The sequence below is a fragment of the Callithrix jacchus genome, chromosome 13, assembly GCF_049354715.1.
Source record: "Callithrix jacchus isolate 240 chromosome 13, calJac240_pri, whole genome shotgun sequence".
Lineage (NCBI taxonomy): Eukaryota > Metazoa > Chordata > Mammalia > Primates > Cebidae > Callithrix > Callithrix jacchus.
Genome location: NC_133514.1, coordinates 117322079 through 117349997, shown reverse-complemented (window position 1 = coordinate 117349997; position 27919 = coordinate 117322079). Strand labels below are relative to the sequence as shown.

Genomic DNA, 27919 nt, shown 5'->3' with positions numbered 1-27919 from the left:
CTATTCTTCGTAATTAACAAGGTAAAATGTGATAGCATGAAAACAGTTCTTCATTACTACTTTCTAGCTAATGAAAACATAAGGAAACCATACATAACTACCATTTGGATCACTCTAGAACAATCAGGATCACCCTCTTGCAGGAGGATTGTGGGAAAGAGCAAATGCTTCTCTAACGCTGCTCCATGGTATTAGGCAGATAGAGGAAGATATACATACTGAAGAACACTGGCAGACAGTTATTCTTAAAAAGATTAAGTGTAAAACTGTTTTATTTTATTTCTATTTAGTTATCTTGAGACAAGAGTTTCACTCTTGTCAATCAGGCTGGAGTGCTGTGGTGCAATCTCACCTCAATGCAACCTCCGCCTCCCAGTTCAAGAGATTCTCCTGCCTCAGCCTCCCAAATAGCTGGGATGACAGGAACCAACCACCACGCCCAGCTAATTTTTTGGGGGGAAGGTTGGGGGATGGAGTCTCACTCTGTTGCCAGGCTGGAGTGCAGTGGCACGATCTTGGCTCACTACAACCTCTGCCTCCTGGGTTCAAGCAAATCTCCTGTCTCACTCAGCCTCCTGAGTAGCTGGGACTACAGGCACATGCCACCACACCCAGCTAAGTTTTGTATTTTTAGTAGAGACAAGGTTTCACCATGTTGGCCAGGATGGTTTCTATCTCCTGACCTCGTGGTCTGCCCACCTTGGACTCCCAAAGTGCTGGGATTACAGGTGTGAGCTACTGTGCCTGGCCCAATTATTGTGTTTTTAGTAGAGACAGCGTTTCACCACACTGGCCAGGCTAGTTTCAAAATCCTGATGTCAGGTGATCCACCTGCCTTGGCCAAGCAAAGCGCTGGGATTACAGGAGAAAGCCACCGTGCCCAACTATAAAACCATTTCAAAATGCATCATTAGAAAGTGTTGGAAAAATCCCTCTTTCAGTATTCAAGGAAAAAGAAGTAGTGATCAGGTCAAAGGGCTGCTTCTTAGTGAACAGCGTTTACTGATAAATATCCACAAATCCCATTTTCCTGGATACCAGTTACCTTACTGAAAACGGGAGAATGATGAAAAATACTGTTCTGACATTATTCACTTAGAGACTACAAAGCATGTAAAAGCCTTCTTTCTAAACTGAGGAAGTCCAATAGGAATGAGAGTGAGAAAGGGAAAGAAGAAAAACATCAGCTACCAAAATACCAAACGTTCTGAGCCATAATGGACATCGAGGGCACTGCGATGGCAGACAGCGCTGGAGTATTTGGACAGGGGTATGAAAGGAACAAAGACTTTAGCAGCAGTTGAGAAAAATAGTAAGTTAACCCATGGATGATGTCTGAGGTTAAAGAATCATTAATTGCCGAAGTGTTAATTATTTTAGGAAGTCTTTTGTTAGGGGTGAAGTATCGGAGACTGGAAAGCAAGGAATCCAGTCTGAAGGTTAAAAAGAAAGAGAGGAGAGGCTGAAAATTATAGACCTGTAAGTCTAACATCTATATTAGGAAATAAATTTGAGATGATACTTATGGATGAGCTTAATGATACATTTGGAGAAGTACAACTTAATAGGAGTGAGTCAGCATGGATTTACCAAAGGCAATCATGTCAGGAAAAATTTTGTTCCTTTTTAGGTTGAAGTAATAATTGGTTTATGTAAGGAAGAACCAATGAGAAACTGTCAGGATTTTCTGAGATTTTTGGACCTTTTCAGAAATGAATTATTGTACAAAATGTCATGACATGTGTCAGAGCACCCAACTAACAAAAGGGGCTGAAAGCAACTGGGTTAAAAATAGAGGCCCCGGAGGAATTTGTGAGAAGACTGCACCCTACAAGGTTCTATGTATTGAACACTGATGCGTCTAATTAATGATGGAGAAAATTTTTATGTAGGAAATTTGAATATATTTCTAAATAAGAGGCAATGGTTAAGACAAAAGACTATGGCTGTTTTACGTTAACTGCAAAAGATTAAGTAAACGAGCTCAGAGGCAGAATGTGAAATTTCAGCTGCCTAAGGATAAAGTGATGCATTTGGAAAGAATTAAGGAATGATACAGATAAAATTTAAATGAGCAGTTACCATGAGGAAGAAGAAAGGATCAGGTTTCGCGATACCAGTCAAACTTTTCAATTCTTATTCTTGTAACCGGTAAGAGGCAAATGTAGCGAATGCAGTTAAATAACACATGTTATAAAGAACACAAAATTGATAGTCTTCAAGAAGAATAAAGAAACACTAATTTCTGAAGAGATATGATAATTTCATGTGTTATCACTCTGTACAGGTAATAACCTAATGTACATACTTATATGACCAAGTCTTAACATATGTAAGAACTAATGAAAATAAAATCGACTTAGATGTGACACAAAAGCATGAGGGTAGAAAGATGAAGGAAATTAAGGAAAACACCGTATCAATATATAATGCTCAATTCTCCCTGAAAAGAGAACACCTTGTAATCATTACCTTTGGAAAAGACACCAACACTTTACTACATTTAAGGTCTCGGCTTCTCAGAGAGAGATAAGGAATAAGTCAATCAACCTCATAGCTCTGATGCACTGCTCATGGGCTCAGAAAGTGACCACACTACCCGCGGGTCTTCCAGTGAGCACCTGCTCATCAGCAATGAGTACTATTTCAACAGCACACCAGCTCCTTGAGCCATTAAGGCATAACTGGAAGTCTGCTGCTTGGAACTGATGAGAAAAACATCTCTTTCTTCTTAGGCACAGTCAGAGAAGGCTGAGCAACCTCTCCTCAGCCCTCTACCTCTGGCTTCCCTAGCTTCACTCCCCTTTCTCTGGGGTTATGTTTAAAGCTTCACTCCCCTATCCCTGCTGAGGTGAACTGTGTGTGGGGTCAGACTGAAGGCCACTGGTGTTGCAAACACTGACATGTATTTAATTCTTTGTCCAAATATAGCGAAGGAGTATCAAGCTTATTTATGGATGGGAGACATGAAAGAAATATGTTAAAACTGAAGAGATCAAATCAAGCTAATATTTGAGAAGAAATAGATTTTACTAAATAGAAGAAAAATTGTACAATGACAGAAACCTATTTTTAGTCTGATGTCAGTTTTGTGAAGGTTAATGTGACTGTAAAATCTCATCATATTAGATGTAGATTGGGCCTAAATGAACCTCTTCAGAAATCTGGATGTGGAGAAAGATGTTTTTTAAAAAGTATATACAGAAAAGAATGCAAGTGATAGAAGAGAGTTTGATGAATTTCTCAAACTGAACCCAACTATGTCTCAATACTGGGATTAAGAAGCAGGATCGTATTAGCACCACTGTACCTCATTCGGTGACTGGTGCCCACAAGGGAAAATAAACTCTGACTTCTAGCATCATAGTCTTATCTGTTTTCATATTTAATAGAAATGCAATCATGTAAAATGTACTCCTTGGTGACCCGCTTTGATCATCCGTGACAGGCCTGTGAGACTTACTTCATATTGTTGCTTGTACTTGTAGTTCATTCCTTCTCACTGATGCAGAATATTCTATTATGTAAATATACAACCTTTGTACGTTCTGCTTGAGGGACATTAGGGTAGTTTGGGGTTATGATGAACACACAATTACATTAAGTACAAATACTGAAGTAAAAGACTAAAGAGTTAATGTAAAATACTAAATACGGCTCTAGCAGACACACGAAATGCACTACAAGCTGCTAATAAGGAATCTGGTGTAGGTATACCAATACGAAACAAAGAATTATGGCAAGAGATGTTGCTGCTAAGAAATATTTCATAATTATGAGTGTCTGTGTATCCAAAACAGCCCTAAGCTCTGAGTACCTAGTGATATATATTCAAAATATGTAAAGCCAAAAATAACAGAATTTTAAAAGACAAATCCACAATTATAGTAGGAAACTTTAACATACTCCTCTTAACAGCTGACAGAACCGGCATTCTAAAAAGTACTAAAAATACAGCAGTGAACAAACTACATTGCAACTGACATACAGGGAACACAGCCTATGCACCAAACGCCACTGGTTCCAAGTATTCTTTTCTAATGTCTCACAAATTTACCAAAACTCACCATTTGCTGAGCATAAGAGCATCTACACAAATTTTAAAGGATTTAAGTAATTCAGATTATGTTCTATAAATTTAAGCTAGAAACAGATTTGTATTACTATTTCAATCATTTTTAAAAAATAACTAGAAAGTCTCAAACTACCTGGAAATGGAATATTACCTTTACAAATAATCCATGGTTAAAAAAAATAAAGAAACCACTATTGTCTTGTGCTTCTCATCTGACTAAAGTCAAATTAGAACTCACATATAGTCTTTCATGCTCTGGAATATGAAATAGAAAAAGATACAAAAATCATTTTACTGGTTGCCAAAAAGGATTGAGAAAAAAATACAATAAATCATCAACTTCTTGGCGGGCGGGGGGACAAGTGAGCAACCATTTATGCTAAAGATGATCATGTCAGTTTACACATTCTGTGTGGTAGGCATCAGCATCCCCATCTTAGGAGGAAAACTGAGACCCACCGAGTTAAAACACACTTTTCAGAGCCAGATGTCAAGAGAACGATAAAGCTTAAGTTGGAGCCCATCCTCCCCCGAAGGTCACGCCTACAGAAGCACAACAAGGACAAGGGATAGTTCATTCAAACTCCCAGACTTGCCGAGAAGGAATCTGAAGCTCACAGGTGGCCAGAGATACCCATCTTTACATGAAGACTTGAATCAGGGTCTCCATGAACTCCAGTTTTGTGTTAGTCGCATGAATTACATCACTCACACTGCAGTTATATACAATGTAGAGGTACCAAGGGGTACAACACCTTTGCACGCAAACCTCTTTCTACAGAAGTGTTTTCAAATAAAAAATAAAACACCTTACTTTAATATATGAATTCCCAAATATTATCTCAACCAAAATATATGTTATCTCAACCAAATCACAGTATTTATGGTCTTTTTTTTTTTAAAGTAATGTTTTTATTTTTCTCTTATTCACTCACCGCATTTTAGGGAACAATTTGTTTTTCTTGTGTAACTGGAATATGCCAATCTTGCACCTGGAAAGGAGGCAGAGCAAGCCCACCTTAGGGGGGACACTTTGCTGATGCCCACCATGGATTCAGACCCTGTGCCCTGGCCATTGCTAGGAGTGGCATTTTCACAGGTGGAGTTTTTGGTACCTGTAAGGTTATGGGTCCATATTTATAAAGAACCCATAGGCACTTATGGCCAGAGATATTTCAACTTGACTTTACCTGTTTTTATGAACTAAAGCTGATAAACCGTCTAGTTTCAAAACCTTCTCAGTGACACCGAAAGGGAACGAGCAGAGACCTCTGTTTTCGTTTGTTTGCCAAATACAGCCCTGGACAGCAGAAAAATTACCAAATCACATACTCGACATTACTTTAAAAAGTCAATCACGTGAACATCGATTGAGAAATACCAAAGAACATTAATAAGCTTCTATCTACATATTGTCAAATGTATTAAGAAAACTAGTCTAACTTAAATTACTCAAGTTCAATTTCTTTTAATGCAGATATTTTGTGAGCAAACACAGCTGAAGCATTTTGAAGATGGAGCCTCACATTTCTGGTGTGATTTATATCACGATCCCCACGATCCCCACCATCCCCACCACTGCTCACTACCCCTTCATATCGCACAGATAGGCATAAAACGTTTGAACAGCTTCACAGCCTTTATCTTTTAAATTTCCACAGAGACCCTATTAGGTAGGTACTATCATGCAGATTTGGATATGGGAAACCTGAGGCTTGGTGAGGTAAGCCTGCCTGAGTTCACACGGCCAATCATGGAGAAGTAAGGTTTAAAAGTAGTAGCTCTAACAGGTCCCAAAACATCTGCTTAAAGCATAACCATCATCAACGGGCCTTATTCCAACTCAGTGCCGCTTGGGCTAAATCTTGGAACGCTCCTCTAAACTTACTCCAGGATTAGTACCTCCTCAAATAGGTCCTTACCCATAATCCATCATTTTGCAGCTCTGCACAGTGAGAATTCAGCACTCAACAAATGCTTGCTAATTAAACAACATGTCAGGCTGGAGGAACAGATCTGCTTCACTCTGCAGCTGTGGCCAAATCGCTGACACCTTCCGGGGCACCTGGCTTGCCATCCAAGAGGCAAGAATCCTCTTAGCGGCCACTGCCAAAACCAGCTCTTCCCCAAAGCCAGGGCCAGCTCCTTCCCAATTTCTGGGAAACATGCAGCACCCTGACCACCCAGGATGCTTAACGCTCTCCGGGGTCGCAGGTCACCTTCTACCTAGGCATTCACTGGAATATGATGGTGTAGAGAAATAGGGCATAACATTTCAAATCACAAGCATTTTTTCATAAAAATATTTTAGCAATTAGTCAAAATACGAAGATTTCACAACTACTCTCTTTTCAGGTCAACTATGCTTTAAATACTCACTCTTGTTAACTTTATAGTCGTAGGATGACAACTTTGTCAGATTTGCTTTTTTGATCAAATACAGTTGAAAAGTCCTGCTTCATAGATGAGTGGGATAAAACTGAATGTACTTTTTATAAGTCTTGAAACAGATACTATCACATACCCTAGTCCATTTCAATAAATCACGGTAATGTACAAATAGCATTGTAACTGTTACGACCACACGAAATCCTGGTAAAAAGGAACAAGTACTTTAACAGTTTCTGTCCCTTACCAGCATGCAGGTAAGCGAGGTCGGGGTTTTCAATGTCAGGATGCTGCTCCTTCAGATGGTTCCGGAACTCCACGGGGACATTGGTCCCGTAGTCACACTTGGGACAGTTGTACATCTTGACTCCTTCATGTTTGCCAGTATGCAGAATGTGTTTGCGGATATTTTCAGCACAGTTTGACCTACCAAGTAAGACAGAAAAGTAAAGCTAACTCAGGTCAAACCAATAACCTTATATTACAAATGACATTAGATAACACTGTCTCTATGTGTTCGGTACTATTTTGAGTGCTGTACTCATATAATAATTAGCTTAGGCAATATATCAGCCCTATCAGGCTGGTAGCTTTTACAACCCCGGTGTGAAGTTTTAAGCTGTTTTGTTACCTTCATTTCTATGAAGAACCAGAAATACCAAATCCCAAGTACTATCATTTTAATATCAAATTATTCTGGTACCACTTGAGGGCAGTGAAGGTGTTTGCTGATCCCTGAGAACACACCACAGCCACTGAGGAGTGGTACAAAGATGAAAGTGCTTCGCCTCCACTAAACTTAGAGCATCTGGGGAACAGAGACACTTTGGCTCTTACATTCTGTCAAGCAGGGTGCTTTTAAGTAACTGCTAAAAGAGTTTGAAGATGGAAATGGAGCAAGAAACGGTTCCCAGGCTCAACTCCAATGTTTGGACAACATGTTAATCCCATGGAGCTTTCTGTGATGATCCAGGCTCTTAAGAGTGATGAGATGAAAAATACAATGGAGTGCCCATATATTCCATGCCATGTTGCCACTGAAATCAGAAGTGGGCTCCTTTCCCAGTGTTTTCCAGCAAAATTAGAAATGCAAGGCCTGAAATAATCAGCAAACTGGGACTGGGGTGCTGCTTCCTGAGGCAAAGTGTTGTGCTTGCTCTTTCAAACCCGCGAGTTCCTCTGCCACAGAGACCGCACGTCTAGACCCTTTCCGAACACACAGGAAGAGCTGTTTTCCTTTTGTCTTGGTCATTTTTAGACAGTAATAAAAAGAGCCATACACAAATTCTAGCAGGTGTTGAGGGGTTAGTATCTAGAAAGAAAGAAAAAAAGAAACAAGCTGGCCTCAGATTTCCTACAGACCAAAATTAAATGCCAGAAGAAAATGCAGCAGTCTGTTTATCACCATTTCCCAAAGGTATTGCTGAAGAACGAAATCCTACAAGATGCTCTTAGAAGGAAGATTTCCATGATCGAATGCGATCTGAAAATGGTAGTTAGCCAACACACCTCACAGTGCACCTCAGGATGGTAAAGGCTCTGGGGGAAACTTTATGCTTGTCTGCATTGCCAGAATGCTTCTAATTAGAATTGCTTTTGTGTATAATATTCAATTATACCATGTTTATTTTTCAGGAAATATACCTTGGGAAATATTGGTCAAGGAGGTGAAAATGACTGTTACCTCTCACACACAAAGGCACCAATGACATTAGAAATTCAAAGGCTCAACAAACATGAAAAAATGCTCATCATCACTGGTCATTAGAGAAATGCAAATCAAAACCACATTGAGATACCACCTCACGCCAGTTAGAATGGCGATCATTAAAAAATCTGGAGACAACAGATGCTGGAGAGGATGTGGAGAAAAAGGAACACTTTTACACTGCTGGTGGGAGTGTAAATTAGTTCAACCATTGTGGAAGACAGTGTGGCGATTCCTCAAGGACCTAGAAATAGAAATTCCATTTGACCCAGCAATGCCATTACTGGGTACATATCCAAAGGACTATAGATCGTTCTACTATAAGGACACATGCACACGAATGTTCATTGCAGCACTGCTTACAATAGCAAAGACCTGGAACCAACCCAAATGCCCATCGATGATAGACTGGACTGGGAAAATGTGGCACATATACACCATGGAATATTATGCAGCAGTCAAAAATGATGAGTTCGTGTCCTTTGTATGGACATGGATGAATCTGAAGACCATCATTCTCAGCAAACTGACACAAGAACAGAAAATGAAATACCGCATGTTCTCACTCATAGGCGGGTGATGAACAATGAGAACACACTGACACAGGGAGGGAAGCAGTACACACTGGGGTTCTATTGGGGTGAATAGGGGAGGGACAGCAGAGAGGGGGAGCTGGGGAGGGATAGCATGGGGAGAAATGCCAGATGTGGGTGAAAGGGAGGAAGGCAGCAAATCACACTGCCACGTGTGTACCTATGCAACTATCTTGCATGTTCTGCACATGTACCCCAAAACCTAAAATGCAATTAAAAAAAAAAAAAAGAATTTCAAAGGCTTAGCAAATACAGTATCTATCCACTCCTGACAAGAGGAGTACAGGAAGTATCGTCCAAGCAAGGCAGGATTAATGCAAATGGCATGAGGAATGGTATTCCCCAGACAGAGGGCACAGGGATGTCCTCTCCTACCGACTCTGGCAAAGGTAAAACACAGACCCGTTCCTCATGAGTGGGGATCTCATATTCTGGGAGCAGTCTCGTATCTGGATCCAGATACTCCTTGGGAAAAGTTCCTGCTGCTGCCCTCCCATCTCCAGGCAGGGCTTGTCATCAAATGTCCATGCAGAACTAAATCTAGTCAGTATAACTAAACTGAACAAATCAAATCCCTCTATGCCTAGGAAAAGACTAGAGATATATCAAAATATTAATGCAGCTATACTGTAATGCCCACTTGTCCTTATTTTTCAAATACAAAGTTTTATATGTTAAAAATATATTTTTAAATTAAAATAACAGTAACACCTTTTTGAAAAATAATAAAAAAAGAGATAAATGAGAATAACAGATATTTTCCCAGCTATTTTCAACCTGCTTTGGGTAAAGGCTCTGTCTATCCAGGTGTTAAATTTCCCTGAGATTTTAGACTAAATACATGCAAGACAGTGAATGTATGCACACAGCTTATTTCTTTCATACCACTCCTGAATTGTCAAACTTGCTTTATATATAAATTCCCTGTTGTGAACTAACAGTCACTGTAAGAGGGAAAAGCCGAGTAAGCACCTAAGCACGCCAGGTACCTCCACTGACCTGGCAGCTTCGAAGCCAAGCCTGACCCTCTGAGTTCGAGACCGCCACGCAATTCACAGAGAAGGTGGTAAATATCACAGTGATAACCTGGCAACAAGGGCTGCCCGGCTGGTGAGTGGTCAAGGCAGAATCCTAACCTGGGATTTCTGTTTTTGAGGCCAGAATGTTGGTGTGTTCTCAGGTAAACCGCAGCCAGCCTTCCCTTTAATATCTACATGTAAGAGATAGCAGCACGTTCTAAGCAAAGGGGAGGACGGTAGAGTCTTTTAAATGTATAATCATCCTTAGAGTAACAGCTCTCGGTGTCACAAATAACACAGGAAAACATCTGAAGGTGACTGACACAAATGTCCACTTTTATGACAGTTAAAAGGAACAACTGTTTTTTTAAAATTCTTCAGGCTGGGTAAACTGTTCCAAATCACTCCCTTAATTCTGCAGACCTCCAATTGGTTTCCTCCGGCATTACAGACACCTCCTAAATTCACCGCTGTTTACCGACGCTGGCGAGAGAAAACAAGAAGCTGCGACTGTACTTAATGAGGCCTGTTCATCAGGAATGGAGATCCGTTGGTGCTGCCAGCATTAGCTCCTGATGTAACATGCTAGGCACGAAGCATCATCAAAGACAACCGCCAATCATGTGAAGAAATTCAAATTGCCAAAATAAATACATTTCAATGTATGATGCATATTTAAGTGGGAAACAATAGAAGCAATGAATCCTAACATTCAGGGATGGAAGAAAGAAATAACTTTGAAAACAGAATATTTTGTTTTCAAGAAGGCTGTACTTAGGACAAAAGTAAGCCAGTATCTCTCGGTAACTAAACAGCATGTAGAATCTAACAACTGGGAACTATTACTGAAATAGGTAAGATGCAGATGGGGGCAAAGGGAGGGGAGAGAGAATTTAAGAAGGTGGGAAGCTTCCTTTATTTGAAACTGTAAAATAAATCAAGAAAGATGTGGTTTGGAACTTGAGATTTGAAAAGGCATTAAGGACCATTCCACACATATATTCTTATACAGATATGTGCATATGCTTGTGTACAGGATGTGTATATACACACTTTTTAATGTTCTATTACATAATACATGTATGTATGTATATTTGTAATTGTATGTTTTAAGCATACACGTACCAGAAGCATAAACACATGCAGATAGGAAGGAAATGGGATCCATTTTGAGAAATGGAGAGTGAGTATTAATGTGTACGGGGTCTTTTTGGGTAATAAAAATCTACGATTGCTTATGGCAATGGTTGCACAATTCTGGTAAAAAGGGTCACTTGCAAGATATATGTAGCAATTTAAATGGGTCGACTGTAAAATATATGATCTATCTCTCTACTAAAACCAATTAAAAAAGAACTCTCGTGCCATTGTCACCCTTCTTCCTGACACTTTGGGGGCTCAACTCTCAAAGGTACCAAGACGGAGAAGAGGTTCTCAGCAACCATGGGCCTTTACCTCAGTGAGCAAGATATTTTTAAGTCATTCACATTTCAGTTTTGCCTCACATGCCACTACTGCTAACTATCACACGCTACTAATCTCCTTCCTCAAACCAGTGCTGCATAAAACCTCACCATATCAGCACACACACACACACACACACACACACACCCCTGATTTGAGCCCTCCTTACTAATCACTGCACAGCAGACATCTGGGGTGAATAAAAGGAAGTAAACTAAGGACACCTGGCCCATTCCTGAGCCAGGGCAACTCCTCCTGGCCTCACGCTGCTCCTTTGGAAATATCCCTAGACTTTATTTTATCTCTGAATTTCCCTCTTCTGCCACCCAGGACTTCCTATCACAAGCCAAGAAGCATATTCTTGTCATCATCTATATGTAACCTGGTGTTTCCCTATCAGAGAGTAAAGAAGATCTCAAAGTAATAAAAGCTATTTATGACAAACAAACAGCCAATATCATACTGAATGGGCAAAAACTGGAAGCATTTCCTTTGAAATCTGGCACTAGACAAGGATGCCCTCTTTCATCACTCCTATTCAATATAGTTCTGGAAGTTCTAGCCAGAGCAATCAGGCAAGAAAAAGAAATAAAGGGTATTCAAATAGGAAAGGTGGAAGCCAAATTGTCTCTATTTGCAGACGACATGATAGTATACCTAGAAGACCCCATCACCTCAGCCCAAAAACTCCTGAAACTGATAAGCAACTTCAGCAAAGTCTCAGGATATAAAATCAATGTGCAAAAATCACAAGCATTCGTCTACACCAATAACAGACTTAAAGAAAGCCAAATCAAGAATGAACTGCCATTCACAATTGCTACAAAAAGAATAAAATACCTTGGAATACAACTCACAAGGAACGTAAGGGACCTCTTCAAGGAGAACTACAAACCACTGCTCAACGAAATCAGAGAGGACACAAACAGATGGAGAAACATTCCATGTTCATGGTTAGGAAGAATTAATATCGTGAAAATGGCTATACTGCCCAAAGTAATTTACAGAATCAACGCTATCCCCATCAAGCTACCATTGACTTTCTTCACAGAACTGGAAAAAACCACCATGAACTTCATATGGAACCAAAAGAGAGCCCGCAAGTCAATTGTAAGCAAAAAGAACACAGCGGGGGGCATCACACTACCGGATTTCAAACTATACTACAAGGCTACAGTAATCAAAACAGCATGATACTGGTACCAAAACAGAGATATAGACCAATGGAACAAAACAGAGGCACTGGAGGCAACACAACATATCTACAACTATACAATCTTTGATAAACCTGACAAAAACAAGCAAGGGGGAAAGGATTCCCTGTTTAACAAATGGTGTTGGGAAAACTGGCTAGCCATGTGCAGAAAGCAGAAACTGGACCCCTTCCTGACACCTTACACTAAAATTAACTCCAGATGGATTAAAGACTTAAACATAAGACCTGGCACCATAAAAACCCTAGAAGGAAATCTAGGCAAAACTATCCAGGACATAGGAGTAGGCAAGAACTTTATGAACAAAACACCAAAAGCATTGGCAACAAAAGCCAAAATAGACAAATGGGACCTAATCAAACTCCACAGCTTCTGCACGGCAAAAGAAACAGTCACTAGAGTGGATCAGCAACCAACAGAATGGGAAAAAATTTTTGCAGTTTACCCATCTGACAAAGGGCTGATATCCAGAATTTACAAAGAACTCAAATGGATTTACAGGAAAAAAACAAACAAGCCCATTCAAAAGTGGGCAAAGAATATGAACAGACACTTTACGAAAGAAGACATATATGAGGCCAACAATCATATGAAAAAATGCTCATCGTCACTGGTCATCAGAGAGATGCAAATCAAAACCACATTGAGATACCATCTCACGCGAGTTAGAATGGCGATCATTAAAAAATCTGGAGACAACAGATGCTGGAGAGGATGTGGAGAAAAAGGAACACTTTTACACTGTTGGTGGGAGTGTAAATTAGTTCAACCATTGTGGAAGATAGTGTGGCGATTCCTCAAGGCCTTAGAAATAGAAATTCCATTTGACCCAGCAATCCCATTACTGGGTATATATCCAAAAGACTATAAATCATTCTACTATAAGGACACATGTACACGAATGTTCATTGCAGCACTGTTTACAATAGCAAAGACCTGGAATCAACCCAAATGCCCATTGATAATAGACTGGATTGGAAAAATGTGGCACATATACACCATGGAATATTATGCAGCAATCAGAAATGATGAGTTTGTGTCGTTTGTAGGGACATGGATGAATCTGGAGAACGTCATCCTCAGCAAACTGACACAAGAACAGAAAATGAAACACCGCATATTCTCACTCATAGGCGGGTGATGAAAAATGAGAACACATGGACACAGAAAGGGGAGTACTAAACACTGGGGTCTATTGGGGGGAAAAGGGGAGGGCCAGTGGGAGGGGGAGGTGGGGAGGGATAGCCTGGGGAGAAATGCCAAATGTGGGTGAAGGGGAGAAGGAAAGAAAAGCACACTGCCATGTGTGTTCCTACGCAACTGTCTTACATGCTCTGCTCATGTACCCCAAAACCTAAAATCCAATAAAAAATAAAAAAATTAAAAAAAAAAGAAATTTTTCTTTTAAGAAAATTTACGAGAGAGAAGTAAAATTTCTCAGAAAAATGCAGAGGTTACATGTATACTTTAAAAAGAAGAATGCTAGGAAGAACTCACAACACAGTTTTCCCATCTGAGATGAACTAGGAAAACAGAGATACTGGTGCACATCTCTGGATGAAGGAGACAGTGAAACAAGCAATGACTGAGCAGTTTCCCAGGGGATTCACTAAGAACTGTGACCTCCAATCCAGGTTCCAACACTAGGATCTGTCTCATCCTCATCCCCTTCCTCTTCTTCCTGGCAGCAGATGACCCTGGTGTAATGAACGCAGAGGAAACATCCCTGGGTGTCAAGTCAGGCAGCCCAGGTACATTCCCCACATGCGCATTTCAGCACCCACAGAATGTTTCTGTGATCTCAGCAAAGTACCTCAACTCTCAGAGGTCTCTTTTCCTTAACTAAAAAATGACTTGAGTACATCAAACTACCAAAGGACTGAATGCAATCTATCTACACATTATCTTTTTCTTTAGAGAAGGTACATGCACATAAACGCAATATCTTCACCTACGAATTCAGAGAGTTGTTAAAGGCTATTCCTGGGCTCCAGGTTGTGAGTCCCAGTTCTAAAGGTGGGTGGAAAGTGGCAGAGGGGGAAGGTAAGCCACACACACTGCGCCAAGTCAGCAGCAACGCAAACAAAAGCTACCGAATGTGCAGCTTTCGTCAAAATGCTCCGCTCCGCTCCGTCCTTTCTCAACTCCATTCTACAGCTCCAGCTCCAGGTGACAAAGCACGCCACCAGGCTTTCCGCTGAGGAAGAACCTCTCCTGACCCTCGCAGGTGGAGGATTTTCCTCACACTCTGAGTGGGGAGCCTGCTGGAAGGGACGTCAGGTTCCCCAGCACCAAGCCTCATACTCCTCACCGGGATTCCTGCAGGACTCACACGGACTAGAAGCAGCATGCATCACTTTCATGGAAAAGGCATTCTAAGCGTGCATTTACAATTAAATTTTGGAATATAACATGTTGAAAGTCTGGAGCAGCTTCAAGGTATAGAGTTTAAAGCACAGGGTGACCAATTAGCAAAAGGGACCAAGATGGGACACATAATAAAGGAAATATCTTATTCTGTTCAAAGGCAATGTATGTTAAAATAATAACCAGAACGCCACAAGTATTTCTAGAACTCCATAAAATCATTAGTCAGTACTGCACACTAACTTATGGCCTATGGACACAAAAACCCTGATTATGTTATGGAACCTAAGGAGAAAGGAGCTTTAAAAAAATTGATATTTATTTTGGTTATTAAAATTAAAAGGCACCACTGAAGTTGTTGAACCAACATGCATGCTCGTATTTTAAACATCAGAGCACCCAACGATGGATATGACACGTTTTTCTCCACCTGTTTCCCAGATGACCAGCTAGGTACAATCCCTAACTTCTCAACCTTTTCAAGCTACAGATATGTCTTGCATTCATTTCGGACCACTCCCCTTGGATAAATGCAGGGGTACCACACACGCTGGCATCTCGCTATTCCATGGAAGAACACAGCATGGGGCCTCACCCTATGGAACACCACAGGGCACCCTGATCTCCACTACATGCCTCTACTCCCACCCTTACCTTCTTTTCTCCTTTTTAACAGCTGCACAGTATTTCGTGTGGATGCAGCCTATTCTATCTGTCTAATTCTCTACTGATGGACAAGTAGGATGCTTCCAATCATCTGCTAGTGTAAACAAGGTTCCAGTGAATCACCTTGCAGAATGTTTCCATTTCTCAGGATGCCTTGACAATCACATGCTGATAAGCCGAACTGCTTCAAATGTCAATGGGCATACACATTTGAATTCTGTTAATATTGTCCTTCAGGGGAATTGCAGCCATTTACTTCCACTAACCATGTCTGAGAGCCTGTTTCTGTACGTTTGTCAAGGTAAGGTGCTACCAAATTTTGGGTAAAAAATGGCATCTCATTGGTGTTTTAATTTTTAAGTTGTAACCTGCACTTCTCTTGTAATCGTTGAGGTTAAGTATCTTTTCAATTGTTGAAAAGCAATGTATATTTTCTTTTTTATGTCCTGTTCATTCACGTTTTTGCTCTTTTTTTTCCCTCCACGGTTGTTGGTCATTCTCTTGTCAATTAAGGAGATTGGCTCTTTGAGACAGAAGTTGCAGACATTTTTCTTGAGTTTCATTTTTTTCTTTTGACTTTGCCTACGGTGGGCTGTGAAAAGCAAATGTATATAATTTAGCTCTTTTGTTCTATGGCTTCCTTACTGGGAGGCTAGAAAACAACTGATCCAAATTTGGTTCTAGTACTTGCAGAGTTGCATTATGTCACATTAAGTACTAGATTTGTTTCAAAACCAACCTACAGTGAGTTAAATGTGGATCCAGACTGCTACTCCGTTCTCTCAATAACATTTGTTAAAGTCAGATTTTCCCCACTAACTTGAAATGCCACCATTGGCAGTATTTCAATTACTTCAGGTGGATTCTGGACCTTCTATTCCATTATGCTTGTCTGTGCGTTCACCTGCTAATCCCTCACAATGAACCCGGTAGCAAGGCAGCTTGGCAGGCAGACCTCGTCACTCTGCATAGCTTTTTTCCTCCCAGATCACCACAGCTGCCCATCCAAAATCAACAGTCACTCACAGGATACTGGTTGGCAACTGGTTTGGCAAAGATCTTGAGTTAACTATAGTACTAGAGAGAACTGGGTCAATAACAAATTAATATCACTGTGACACACCTGGGTAATTTCTATGTATTTATTAATATGTGTTAATAATATTATCAACTGATAAGCCAAACGGCAGACACCATGGCACAGATGTTATAAGGTAAGTATCCAGGAGAGTGTCCAGCACTCAGGAATCCTAAATAAATATTAATTCCCATTTTCCCCAGGAAAATCCACACATCTGCCTTACTGCCCCAATTTGTGTTTTTGAAAAATTAATGATTGTCTTGAAATACTGGTAACAACCAGTCCTGTTAGGACGTCAGGCATGGGAAAGAGACTCCAGGCAACAGAAAGCTCCTGCACCCACTGCCTGAAGAGCCTTCTCATGCCTGTACCCCACTTTCATTTATCCCCCCATTTCACTCATCTACATTTTCCACGCTGTTCCAAAAAGAAAGAATTCCCATTTCCTAGGTGATTTGGGGGAAACCACTTGACAACATGGCGTGATCGCTCACTATTTCAGAATGCATAACTTTAGTGTGCCATGGATGGCCTCAGAAATGACTTAGTAAGTCTTACAAAGAGTCATAGAAACAATAGTAGTTTAGCCTAAGGTGAGGCTAAAAGAACTGAAAATTGAATTGAGTGTGGTGGCCACGTTGTTTCTTTTGTGGATATGTGCACTCAAACTCCTTATGCAATATACAAAAAATACTTCTTAAAAAAAACACACAGCACAGTTGAATTATGAGACATGTATAAAACTCAATAATAAATAAGGGAGCATTTGCTAAAGAGAGACAAATATCACATATCTGCATAGGCTGGCTTAATGTTAAATACATTGCTTGCTTCTAAAATAATCTATACAGTTAACACAACTACAATTAAGTTCTAACAAGACTGTTTTGAGAGTGATGGGTAAATAGCTCTATAAAATAAGTAGGCAACATTTTAATATTATTATAGTAAGAGTTGTTAACAATCATCTATAGGGAGGGAATGAGCTACACCATGAAATGGGATGCAGCAGTAACTTTCTACAAAGACTTATCTTTATACATGTATACATACATAAACACACATATAACAAGACAAATCGGCAGAAAGTATCTGCCACAGATTAAGTGAGAAAAGCTACAGGTAAAACAATAAGTACTAAAAGCAATTAGAAGTATGTGTACATATTCACATGCATAATATACACCACAAAAAGTCAATTATACATAGACATATGTATAGTAATTATACATACACGTAACACACATGCATATTAAAATTACACATAGGAGCATGGACGGCACCAGGTCTATGAGATCCACACTAGTTAACAGTGACTCTCTGCCCAGGCGACAGGCTACAGGGGAGTTCAGAACACCTGCAGTGTTGTAACTGTGTCACAGGAAAGCTCACCCATTCATTATTTTTAATTTAAAAATAAGGGGGGGGGGAACTAAACATACAACCGAAGACAAGAAAAACTAATGTCAGGGAAACACTGGATTTTTAAAATTATTCTACTTAATGAAAGTCTAATCATCAAAGTGGGAAACTGAGGGAATAAGAGTGGCAATTCATTCCAGGGGTTAAAACACGGTGTAGGTAATGCAGGTCACTACATAGTGAGTTGAATTCTTCTATGATAAATCAAAGAGGCCCCACAATAAATTCTGGATAGATAACATATAACTGTTTTAAAAAGAATTACGAAACTAAAAAAAGACTTAATTGAATATAAGTCATATATTCTTAAGTAGAATATGAACCTAAAAGTATGGCTTTGAATATAAAATTAACCATAATTTTTCTAAAAGGGTCAAAAAATGGGGGTAGGCTGGGAACTGGAGGGAGAGTAAACTTGAATCTATAAAATATAAGGAAGTAACCACATATATAGTATATATGTTTTGTTGATTCGAATATATACATATTCAAGTTAACCTATTATTTTAAAATAATATATTACTTTGGAACTACTGGCTTTACAACTCATGTTTACAAACTATTCCAGCTCTTCATATGCGTAAGTGTCTGTCATCACTGGAGTCATCTGTGGGATCTTCTAACAGTTTCCCAGAGCATAATATTGTCAGTCCCTCCTTCAGTTTGAGATACAGCATATTCTGCCTGCAAAAATGATGCTGTCACTAGAAATTCTGTCTCCAGCTACATGTGCCCAGTCACATAACATTGTGACAGCTTTTTCCATTTGTCCTCCAAGAGTACATCATGAACTCCACATTATAACCGACCACTCTACTGCTTTTACTCCAATTTTTCTAGCTTATTTACAAGAGAAATATATAAATTCCTCTTCTGGAAATGCTTTTTTAGAAAGAAAAAACTCTGCCTTTTATTCAAACATACACTACTAAGTATAATAAAAGCTGAAATCATCAAGTCAAATACAGATAGATTTGACTACATGAATACTATAAAATATTGCAAGTCAAAAGATCACAAAGACAACAAAATGAACGAAAAACACATAAAAGGCGTGTATAAAGGTTTATAAAACCCCGTTCCAAAAAGCATTAATTTCTGAAGATGCTAGCAGATGTTAAAAACGACCGTTAAGTACAAGTGTGGAGAGATCCATGCTGAGGGCAACACAAGCAACACAGCAGACTCCATTTTCCTTTCAGAAACTCACAATGTGTACTTAGCAGAAAATGAAAGTGATAAAAACAAAAACACCAAAAACCCATAATATAAATTGAAACAGAAATGTGTAAAGTTCTATTTAAAGAAATATATTTAGTTTTGCTTAATATTTGCTTCCCCAGTTTTTTGACTACAGAACATGTTTGCTTTTGGTTGCTTTGTAGTAACACAGCACGTACCTTGGGAGGCTATAATGAAGACTTAGGTTAATAATATTAAATACGCTCAGATAATACAGTAGGTACTTGTTATTTTTTTCCTCCTCCTACTAGTTTTTATGTCAAATGCAAATGAGTTCAACTATCTGAGTCATTATCAGCACTTTTAATATTATATATGAAAAGCAACTTCAATTCAGTTGAATAAAAATAGATTCGCAGTTACAGTGTATGTATGAGGGCATGTGAGATGTATAATGAGCGCAAACTTAGACAGGTATGCAATTACTTTTTTTGGCCTGTTTATAGTATACTTTTAAAACTCACATCCACAAAAAGAATTACCCTATACAATAGTATATATATTTATGTAAAAGTTCAGTTGAAAAGGGGTTTCTACTATATCTTTGTAACATGATTCTAAAATGAATATAGAATAATCCAAAGAAAATCTTTATGTAAATTAAACTCAAGAAGTTATCACATTTATTTACCAGCATTATTTATAATTTATAAATTTCCTAGACAAAAATAAATCCTAAAAAAAGGACAAACAAATGTTCACAGTAGCAGGGAATATAAGACTCCATATATGCGGTTTTAAAGCTCACCGTAGGTTGGAAGAATGCACTCCAATATATAAACTCAGAGCTTGCTTCACAATTTATGTAAGACAGCCTAAGATATATACTCCTTTATAACTTATGTTCTCACTAAAGAACCCATAAGGAAAGAGTCTGATAATTTTAGATTACTGAACATTTGTGCTGCTTAAATTTAAAATTGGTTAAAAGCTACAAGAATAAAGAACCTCAGATTCCTCTGCCTAAAAGGGAGCATGTTATCAACGATGTTTAGCAAATAGATGCATATCACTTGGAGTGCTGAATCACAGACATCACTAGAACAGAACAGACAGCGCAAAGATCCATTTATATAAGAAATACAGATGTCGTTTCAGATCAATTAGGAAACGATGAGTTATACAATAAATGGCATCCATTCAGCTGCTTATTTTATAGGAAAAAATAAGTTACTTATTGTCCTACACCATAAAAAATCATTTGGATTAAAAAATTATAACATAAGGAAACCAAATTATAAAATGATAGAAAAAATATTTTTATAATCTTAGTTAGAAAGCGCTCTCATAAAGAAAATTCGAAATCCAAATGCTACCAAAATCTGTAAGAAAATATGCCTCATGGAAGTTTTAATACTGCTATATAGCATAATGCATCATAGATAAGTTAAAAGGCAGAGGAAAGAAAAGGAGTAAAACTACACAACATATATAAAAACTCTTATTTACAAGAGAAATATATAAATTTTTATATATATATATGATTAATAAGGATTCCAAAATGGGTTCCATTGATTAATTTTTTAATAAAAATCTCAGAAACTAAGAAATATAAATAAGCCATTCATGATTGGAGAAATACAGATAGTTATGTAATGTTACACAGTGACCAATGTCTCTAAAGACCTAGGAAATGCAAATTAAAACTTACGGGGAGAGACTGGCAAAATGTAGAAGTTTGACCATATTAAATAACAGTGAGGGAAAACGATATACCGTGATAACAGTGTAAGTCAGCAAAAGCTTTTGAAAAACATCTGATAGTAACCTTCAAGTTTAAAATATACACACACCCTTGAAAGTTCAGAAGCTCAATTTCCAGATGATCCACAAGTCATTAAATCAATTTTAGAACAGCTAAACACTAGGCAAAATTTGAAAACTAAATGTCCATGAATAGAGAAATGGGTTATAAATGTACAGTGTATCCATACTAGGAAATTCTGTACCACTGAGAGCTAAGAGTTAGCTTCTCCTGCAGAGCTCCATAAAAGTCAACCACATCCTGGCCAAGAGGTGGGACATATAATCATCAGTTTTTATATATGTTGTATGGTTTTACTCCTTTTCTTTCCTCTGCCTTTTAACTTATAGGGGAAAGGGAAGCTATTTCCCCAACCATGAATGGTTACTGATGTCAGAACAAGGCAAGAGATCTGGCAGGCCAGGTCACAGGACTGCTCAACCACACCTGTAAACACACCCTCAGAGGCATGGAGGGGCTGGGTCTTCTCCAGTTTTAACACTTAAAAGTCCCACAGCCTAAGAGTCAGACACTTGCCTAGAGTCTGATGTCTGGCACCACAAAACCCTTGCCTGTTGCTCCAGACTGCAGCAAGTGATTGCGATAGGCTAAGGGGAGGAGCAACAGCTGCTGCACCTGCCTCTGAGATTCTCTCAGTAATCCTATGGAGAGGGCCTGGTGTGTGTACTAGCTGAGCATTCACTCTTACTTGCTGCAGAAATGCCATTAAATAGAATAAGGTAGATCTTATGAACGTGGAACGACTTCTAGGATATATTATTAAGTTAAAAAAAAACGAAATCCCAGATACATGTAGGTATGGGTCCTTTCAGCTTTTCAAAATAGATACATATAAATATACAGTGTGTTTGTCCATATACACATATATGTACATATAAAATATATATGTATACAAATTGGAATATACATATACACAGTGTGTGTGCATGCACATACACACCTGTGGCACATATAAATATATACATAAACACAGTGTGTGCACATATACACCTACACATGTACTCACATGTACACATACAAGCACACATAAAATATCTACATATACACAGAGTATGTGTGCACATATAGGCTCATATTTACGAAATATATACACATACATGTGCATATAAAATGTATACATGGAAAATACATTTATATAGAGAGAGATACAAATGGATTAATGTGTATTCAAAGGAAGCCTAGTAAACTACTAGTGATAATTATTTTTATTGAAGGATTTCCAAGTCCAAAGAAACTTTTATGTTTTGCTTAGCGTTTCTGGATCATTTTGGCTATTCATGAACATATCTTTAAGTGCTATAGCTATAAAGCAAATATGACCAAACATGTATTTGGAAAACACCCGGACAGTACAGCATTGCCTGGAATGTGAACCTCTGGGGCAGAGGGGGCTGTGCTCACGTGCCGGGATCCTTGTGTTTATACAGGGAGGAGTCAAGGTGGTGAGTGGAGCAAAAGGGTTAAAGGAGGAAGCTCAAGCTGGAATCTCTGGGAAGCCGGGAGGAATACTGTAATAAAAACAGAGAAAAGACGAGAGGGCGTGGTGGGGAATGGAGCTAACTTCTTTATCTTTTACAAACACCAGATGCAGCTTCTACACCAAGAAACTGTCTTCAGGACATCTCCAATGGGTACTGCGAAAAAACGAGAGCAGTGCCGGGAACACAGGGACAGGGGTCAGGCTCTGACTTCAAACAGTAACGATAATGTACGAAACTGCTAAGCGTTCTGAGAGTTTAAGTAAAGCAGGTGTTTAAAACTAACGGCGCCATGTTACACTATTACACCACATGCAGAATTACCCAACGACTCTTTCTTTTATTCAGATAAAGAGAGTTTATAGAAATCTGAGGTAATCACAAAATACAATCCTTTGGACATTTCCAGCAAGAGAAATTTTTTTTTTTTTTCTTGCACTTTAGGTTCTGGGGAACATGTGCAGAACATGCAGGATTGTTACATAGATACATACATGGCAATGTGGTTTGCTGCCTCTATCCACCCCCCGTCACTGATATCTGGCATTTTGGCGATAAGAAATTTCAACTGGAGAGTTTCTGGATCACCTTCTCTAAATATCATTAATTTTATTTTTCTTTGTTATAACTGGTAGCTATTTATTATATGGCATAATTTCCATTAGACTACTCTTTACTTCTTGCTTTTCATAAATCTCAATTTCTTCAAACTAGTTCTTAGGAAAAATTGATGCACATTAAATCTTTTCTCTCCACCTCTCAGTTATATTTCTGTCCTTATTTATTATGTGATACAAGGTGATTCTAAAACAGAGGAGAGCCTCATAAGAAAAGGAAACTTGTAAGTTAGCACAGAGGTGGATGAACACGGTGCATTCTTGGTCCCATCCACCACCGTTGAGAGGACAGAGGTCCCCTGGTTCCAAGTTACGCGGCTGTCAGGTGTCCACGTGCACTCTCTACGTGCGCAGCCAGCAGGCTCTCGTGTGCCTCTGAGAGGTTCCTGAACAGCCACTGCTGCACTGGCCTATCTGTGACCACGGGAAACACGTGCACATCCAGCTGTTCTAAACGTCCTGGTAGCAAGGCCAGCCTTTCAGACCCACTCGCAGGCACTTTAGAAGACAAATAATTTAAGCCTGATTACTGCTTCGGTGTATATGGAAAGCAGACAGGTTACAAGATAAGTCTACCTTCCTATGTATTGACTTTTTACTTTCAAAATGAATTTTAAAAACATATTTAGTAGATACTACATGAAAAAACAAAAGCCTAAATACTAATCATTGTGGTTATGCCCTCAAAGAGGATACGACTTGACAAGGGAAATGAGTTATGCACGTTAAGAGCACTAATAAAAAGCTGTGCTGTGCTGCACAGAAGACAACTTGAACATTTTGCAAAGGTTGAAAATTCACCATGTCTACCTAGAGGACTGCTGCCTCTGCCCTTCAGTGACTCTTCAACTGCTAACGGCCTAAAATTGTCTTGCTTTCCACACTATTCCAAATGCCTTTCTAACTTCTACTGATTTCAAATTAGGTTAATGGCAAACCTACATACTGATACGGCACTGCTTTGGATATATTTATCATGGATGATTTTCACCCACAGTTACACTTGCTCATTCTGCATCAGGAGTGTGCACAGCTCCCCATTCGTTGTTCACTTTTCACATTTCCCACATTCCCCACCACTTAAATGACGACTCTATTCAAACCTCCGATCATGGCATCTACAACCAGTGAGAAGCAGCACTGACCTTCACATCTTCCTTTCTACCCTCCGCTCCATAGAAATACAATGAAAATCACAAGGAAGAAGTGGTGGGAGGTGTCACTGAACTTTTTCACTCAGAAACCCAAATGACTTCTTCAGAATTTAGTGTTTCAGGAATAGTCCCACTCACTTGAGTTTGTGCAGTGATTCAAACACAAGGCTGAGCTGGACTGTCTCCCACATCTCAGGAAGCAGAGCAGGGCTTCCAGCTAGGGAAAGCCCTGGAGAACCTGGATATCTCCCCAGTTCTTTCTCTTTAGGCCCAAAGAGAAAAAATACATGCCATAACTTCATATCATCATATCCTGATGCTTTGCTGGTATACAGAAGGAGAAGAGAAAGTAACTGTGTGAGAAACGCAGAGCAACTGGAAGGTTTTCCCGATACCCTCACCATGCTAAACACTCACAGAAGTGAGACAAACTTAGTAAGTTTAATCAATTATCATATGCCTTCCAATGGGTGCAGATGAGGAACGAATACGCTAAAGTCTCTGAGCTAAAAACATACAGCAGACTTAAGTGGCTGCCTCCCTTCCATGAAATAGAAAGTATCCAGCAGGAAACTCCTAGGGCTTAGGGGAAAGGGCCTTTTGGGCCACACAAGTCTGCCATGTTTCAGTAAGCAACATTAGAGCTGTGTCCTGACTAAAGGAATTCTCCGAGTCTTTAATATGCTGATTACTGAGTGTGAAGAAGGTGGGCAGGGGATACAATATGGAGAGTGTCTCCCAAGCATATGTGACTACCAAAACAGTTTTTCAAAGTTGATATTCTGAGCATCAAGCAGTATTTTCAATCTATTCAATATTGTTGATGAATCTGAAAATAAAAATGCGGAATTAGCCTTACGTATTGGATCACGTCCTTTCAGTAATCTCCTGCCTGGATGGCAGAGTAGAAATTCCTCTCGGTCTTATCTCACCACTCTGAAATAAATAGAGACCCCTCCCACCCCTGAACTCTTCATCGTTATGTATTTATTTTCCCATAGGAAAGGTTTTATTCTCTCCATTTCTGTTAACTCGCTAGTGTTTTGCAAAGTGAGACGTTGCAAAACCAGGAAAGGCAGATGGATGAAGACCTTCTTAGGAAAAAAACCCTGCCTTTAATGAAATACAACAGAAAAATGAAGCCTAACCAAGCCCCAAAATCCAAGCCAGCACTTTTTTAGTGCAGTTAGAGTAAAAATGGTAGACAGAAATATATTCCCAAAAAGGACATGAACTCTATAAAATAATACATACAACCGTGGCTTGAAATAAGTTGTCTAAAAAAAATATTACTTTAATAACTCAAGCAATTTAAATATCACATATATTTGTGTGCATATATGAATATTTACTGTTTTTCTAGTTGAAAGTTTTTGAAATTTAAGATGATGTAAGTAAAATTTTTACTGAAGCAGCAGTATGTTTCACAATATTTCTGATGGTTTAAGCCAGAACCTGGCTTTACTTGGGACAATCTAATGGCGTCTGAAGGGAAGACTAGACTTAAAACAGCTTTCGGCATCCACGGACAGGAGCGCAGTTTAGCGGGCAGTCTGGAGGGCCAGGTCACGTCACCATATGCTTTTAGACTCACCTAGGCTGCTGGGGTGAGGCAAGGGCTGCCATAAAATTTAAATATTATGTAAGCTTCTGAGAGACTCCATCCTCCACACCTGGCATGCTGAAGGCACTGGTGGGTGAACCACCCCATGAAGAGGTAGAGGGAGGAGGTCCAACATATGAGGAGAGAGCTCATTTTCTGGGGCCTCTATCAGTGTTTCCTAGCTTTAACTCTATGCCGTACAAAGCTCCCTAAGTTGACGCTTGCTAAGTATTAGACTAAAATGCATATTTAATCATTTTATTGAGTCATATAAAGAGGATGGAAACCTTTTATAATTCAAAAGTTCTGTGATCACCTTTGAAGAAAAATAGAGAAGAGTCACTGATGATGAGGGACCATCGAATTTAATAATCTATGTTCATTTTACAAAAATGGTCCATGTAATCCATTTAAAAATAATAACTGGTTCATTTCAGTCCCTGCACACAATGCTTCCCTTTGTCCCTTGTAAGTCTCTCAAATGTCTTATTTTAAAGGAATATATAGTACTCCCGGAAGACATTTTCCCATTTCTATTCTCTTCGACTCCTGCGAGCCCTTGTTCTGTGTGATAAGGCAATCTCCTCTGGGATCTGAGCTGTGTAGTTTCGCACCACGAGTGACAAGGACTCGACTTGAATAACTGCTGTGCGCAGGTTGTAATTATGTCAGCTGGAGTGTTGAACAAGGGGACTGATTAATGTGAGCCCCGGCCCAGGCGCAGTCCCTATCAAAACCTCCGCGCAGGCCAGCAGTGGGGACGGGTTAAAGCAAAAAGACAAAACATGCTGTATCGTCCATGATAGATGAATTGCTCCAACAGTCTTCAGGCAGATGTTCCAGGACAGTATAATATACAATTACTCTGCCTTATCACCTTCCCAGGGACAATAAAGCTTCCTCCTTCTATAGCTCATGTGAGTGAAGGCAAAATTAGTTTTACTTTTACAACACTGACTCACTTATCATGTTGCCTTGATTGTGCTTTTACAGCTAAGGAAAACACATATTCCACTTTTAAACCAAAAAAAAAAAAAAACCCTTAAAAATAAAACTGAAACCTTGTGTTGACTCTTTTCTACATGAGAACATACAGTGTTTTAAAAGATTGGTTTGTTAAAAAGAGATGCAAGGTAATAATATATGTGTGTGCATGTGTAGCTAAAAACAAGTATACACACATAACTCAAGAAGAGCTGGATTGTATAATCATTACATTCATAACATCGTTTTTCAAAGGCCACACAGAAATCATTAATTGGAAGGAACATGTAATTAAAAATATATATATGCTGATATCGTCCATATATTTCTCAGGCGTGGGCACACGGATCCTTGGGCTTGGGAGGATGGTTCCAGATGACACACTTACTCATGGCAGTCACCCCCACTCTGAGTCTTTTGGGTCTCTTTTCCTTAGAAATGCTGTGTTAGCCTAGTCCAGGGAGGCTTCCTCATAATGTAACAAAACATTGCCACCGATGCTAGAAGTGACCTACTTTAAAAGCACCGTGGTGATTATTTCTACCATCTTTATTTGTACTTGCCAAAATGATGCCAAAAATTTGAGAGAAGATGTACAGAACTATCTCAATTTGCAAAGGGAAATATATCATTATTCTTAAGGTTAAGAAACAAGCTAAAATCAAAAAAGGAGATGCAGCCATGATAGTCTTATGGTAATCATAATTTACAATGAAACAAAGCAGCAAAACTTCCAACAGAATCAAAGGAAACCTATAGAAAACGCTAGTGAATGCAAAAATAGCATCCATCAACCTGTGCAGACATATATATGACTTATTTCCACTTTTTAGTGGTTTAATACAACTGACACCAACACTCAGCAGTTATAATGCACCCTAAGTCACGGAAACAAATCACGTTCCCTATCTCGGCCTACAGGGTGATACGTCTGCCTTCCTGTTCACATTATACACACACTAACTTCACCATCAGGATCCTTATTATCACATTCCTCTTGCAGAAAACACTGCAGGAGAATTACATATTTCTAGAACAAATGGCAATTTGAAGAAGGCAGAGAACAATTTAAAACAGTC

The 27919-nt window shown here is 39.2% G+C and overlaps 1 protein-coding gene across 4 annotated transcripts in view; it reads right to left on the bottom strand.

The window, feature by feature from the left end:
* ZNF407 (zinc finger protein 407) overlaps positions 1–27919 on the bottom strand; it is a 474883-nt gene that overhangs the window by 144966 nt on the left and 301998 nt on the right. For 3 of the 4 annotated variants that reach the window (XM_078348272.1, XM_078348273.1, XM_035271367.3), the window contains one exon: positions 6711–6889. In XM_078348272.1, coding sequence (XP_078204398.1) covers positions 6711–6889 — 179 coding nt within the window. Of the gene's footprint in view, positions 1–469; positions 5376–6710; positions 6890–27919 lie in introns of those variants that run through there. The other variant, XM_078348274.1, reaches the window with a different exon arrangement.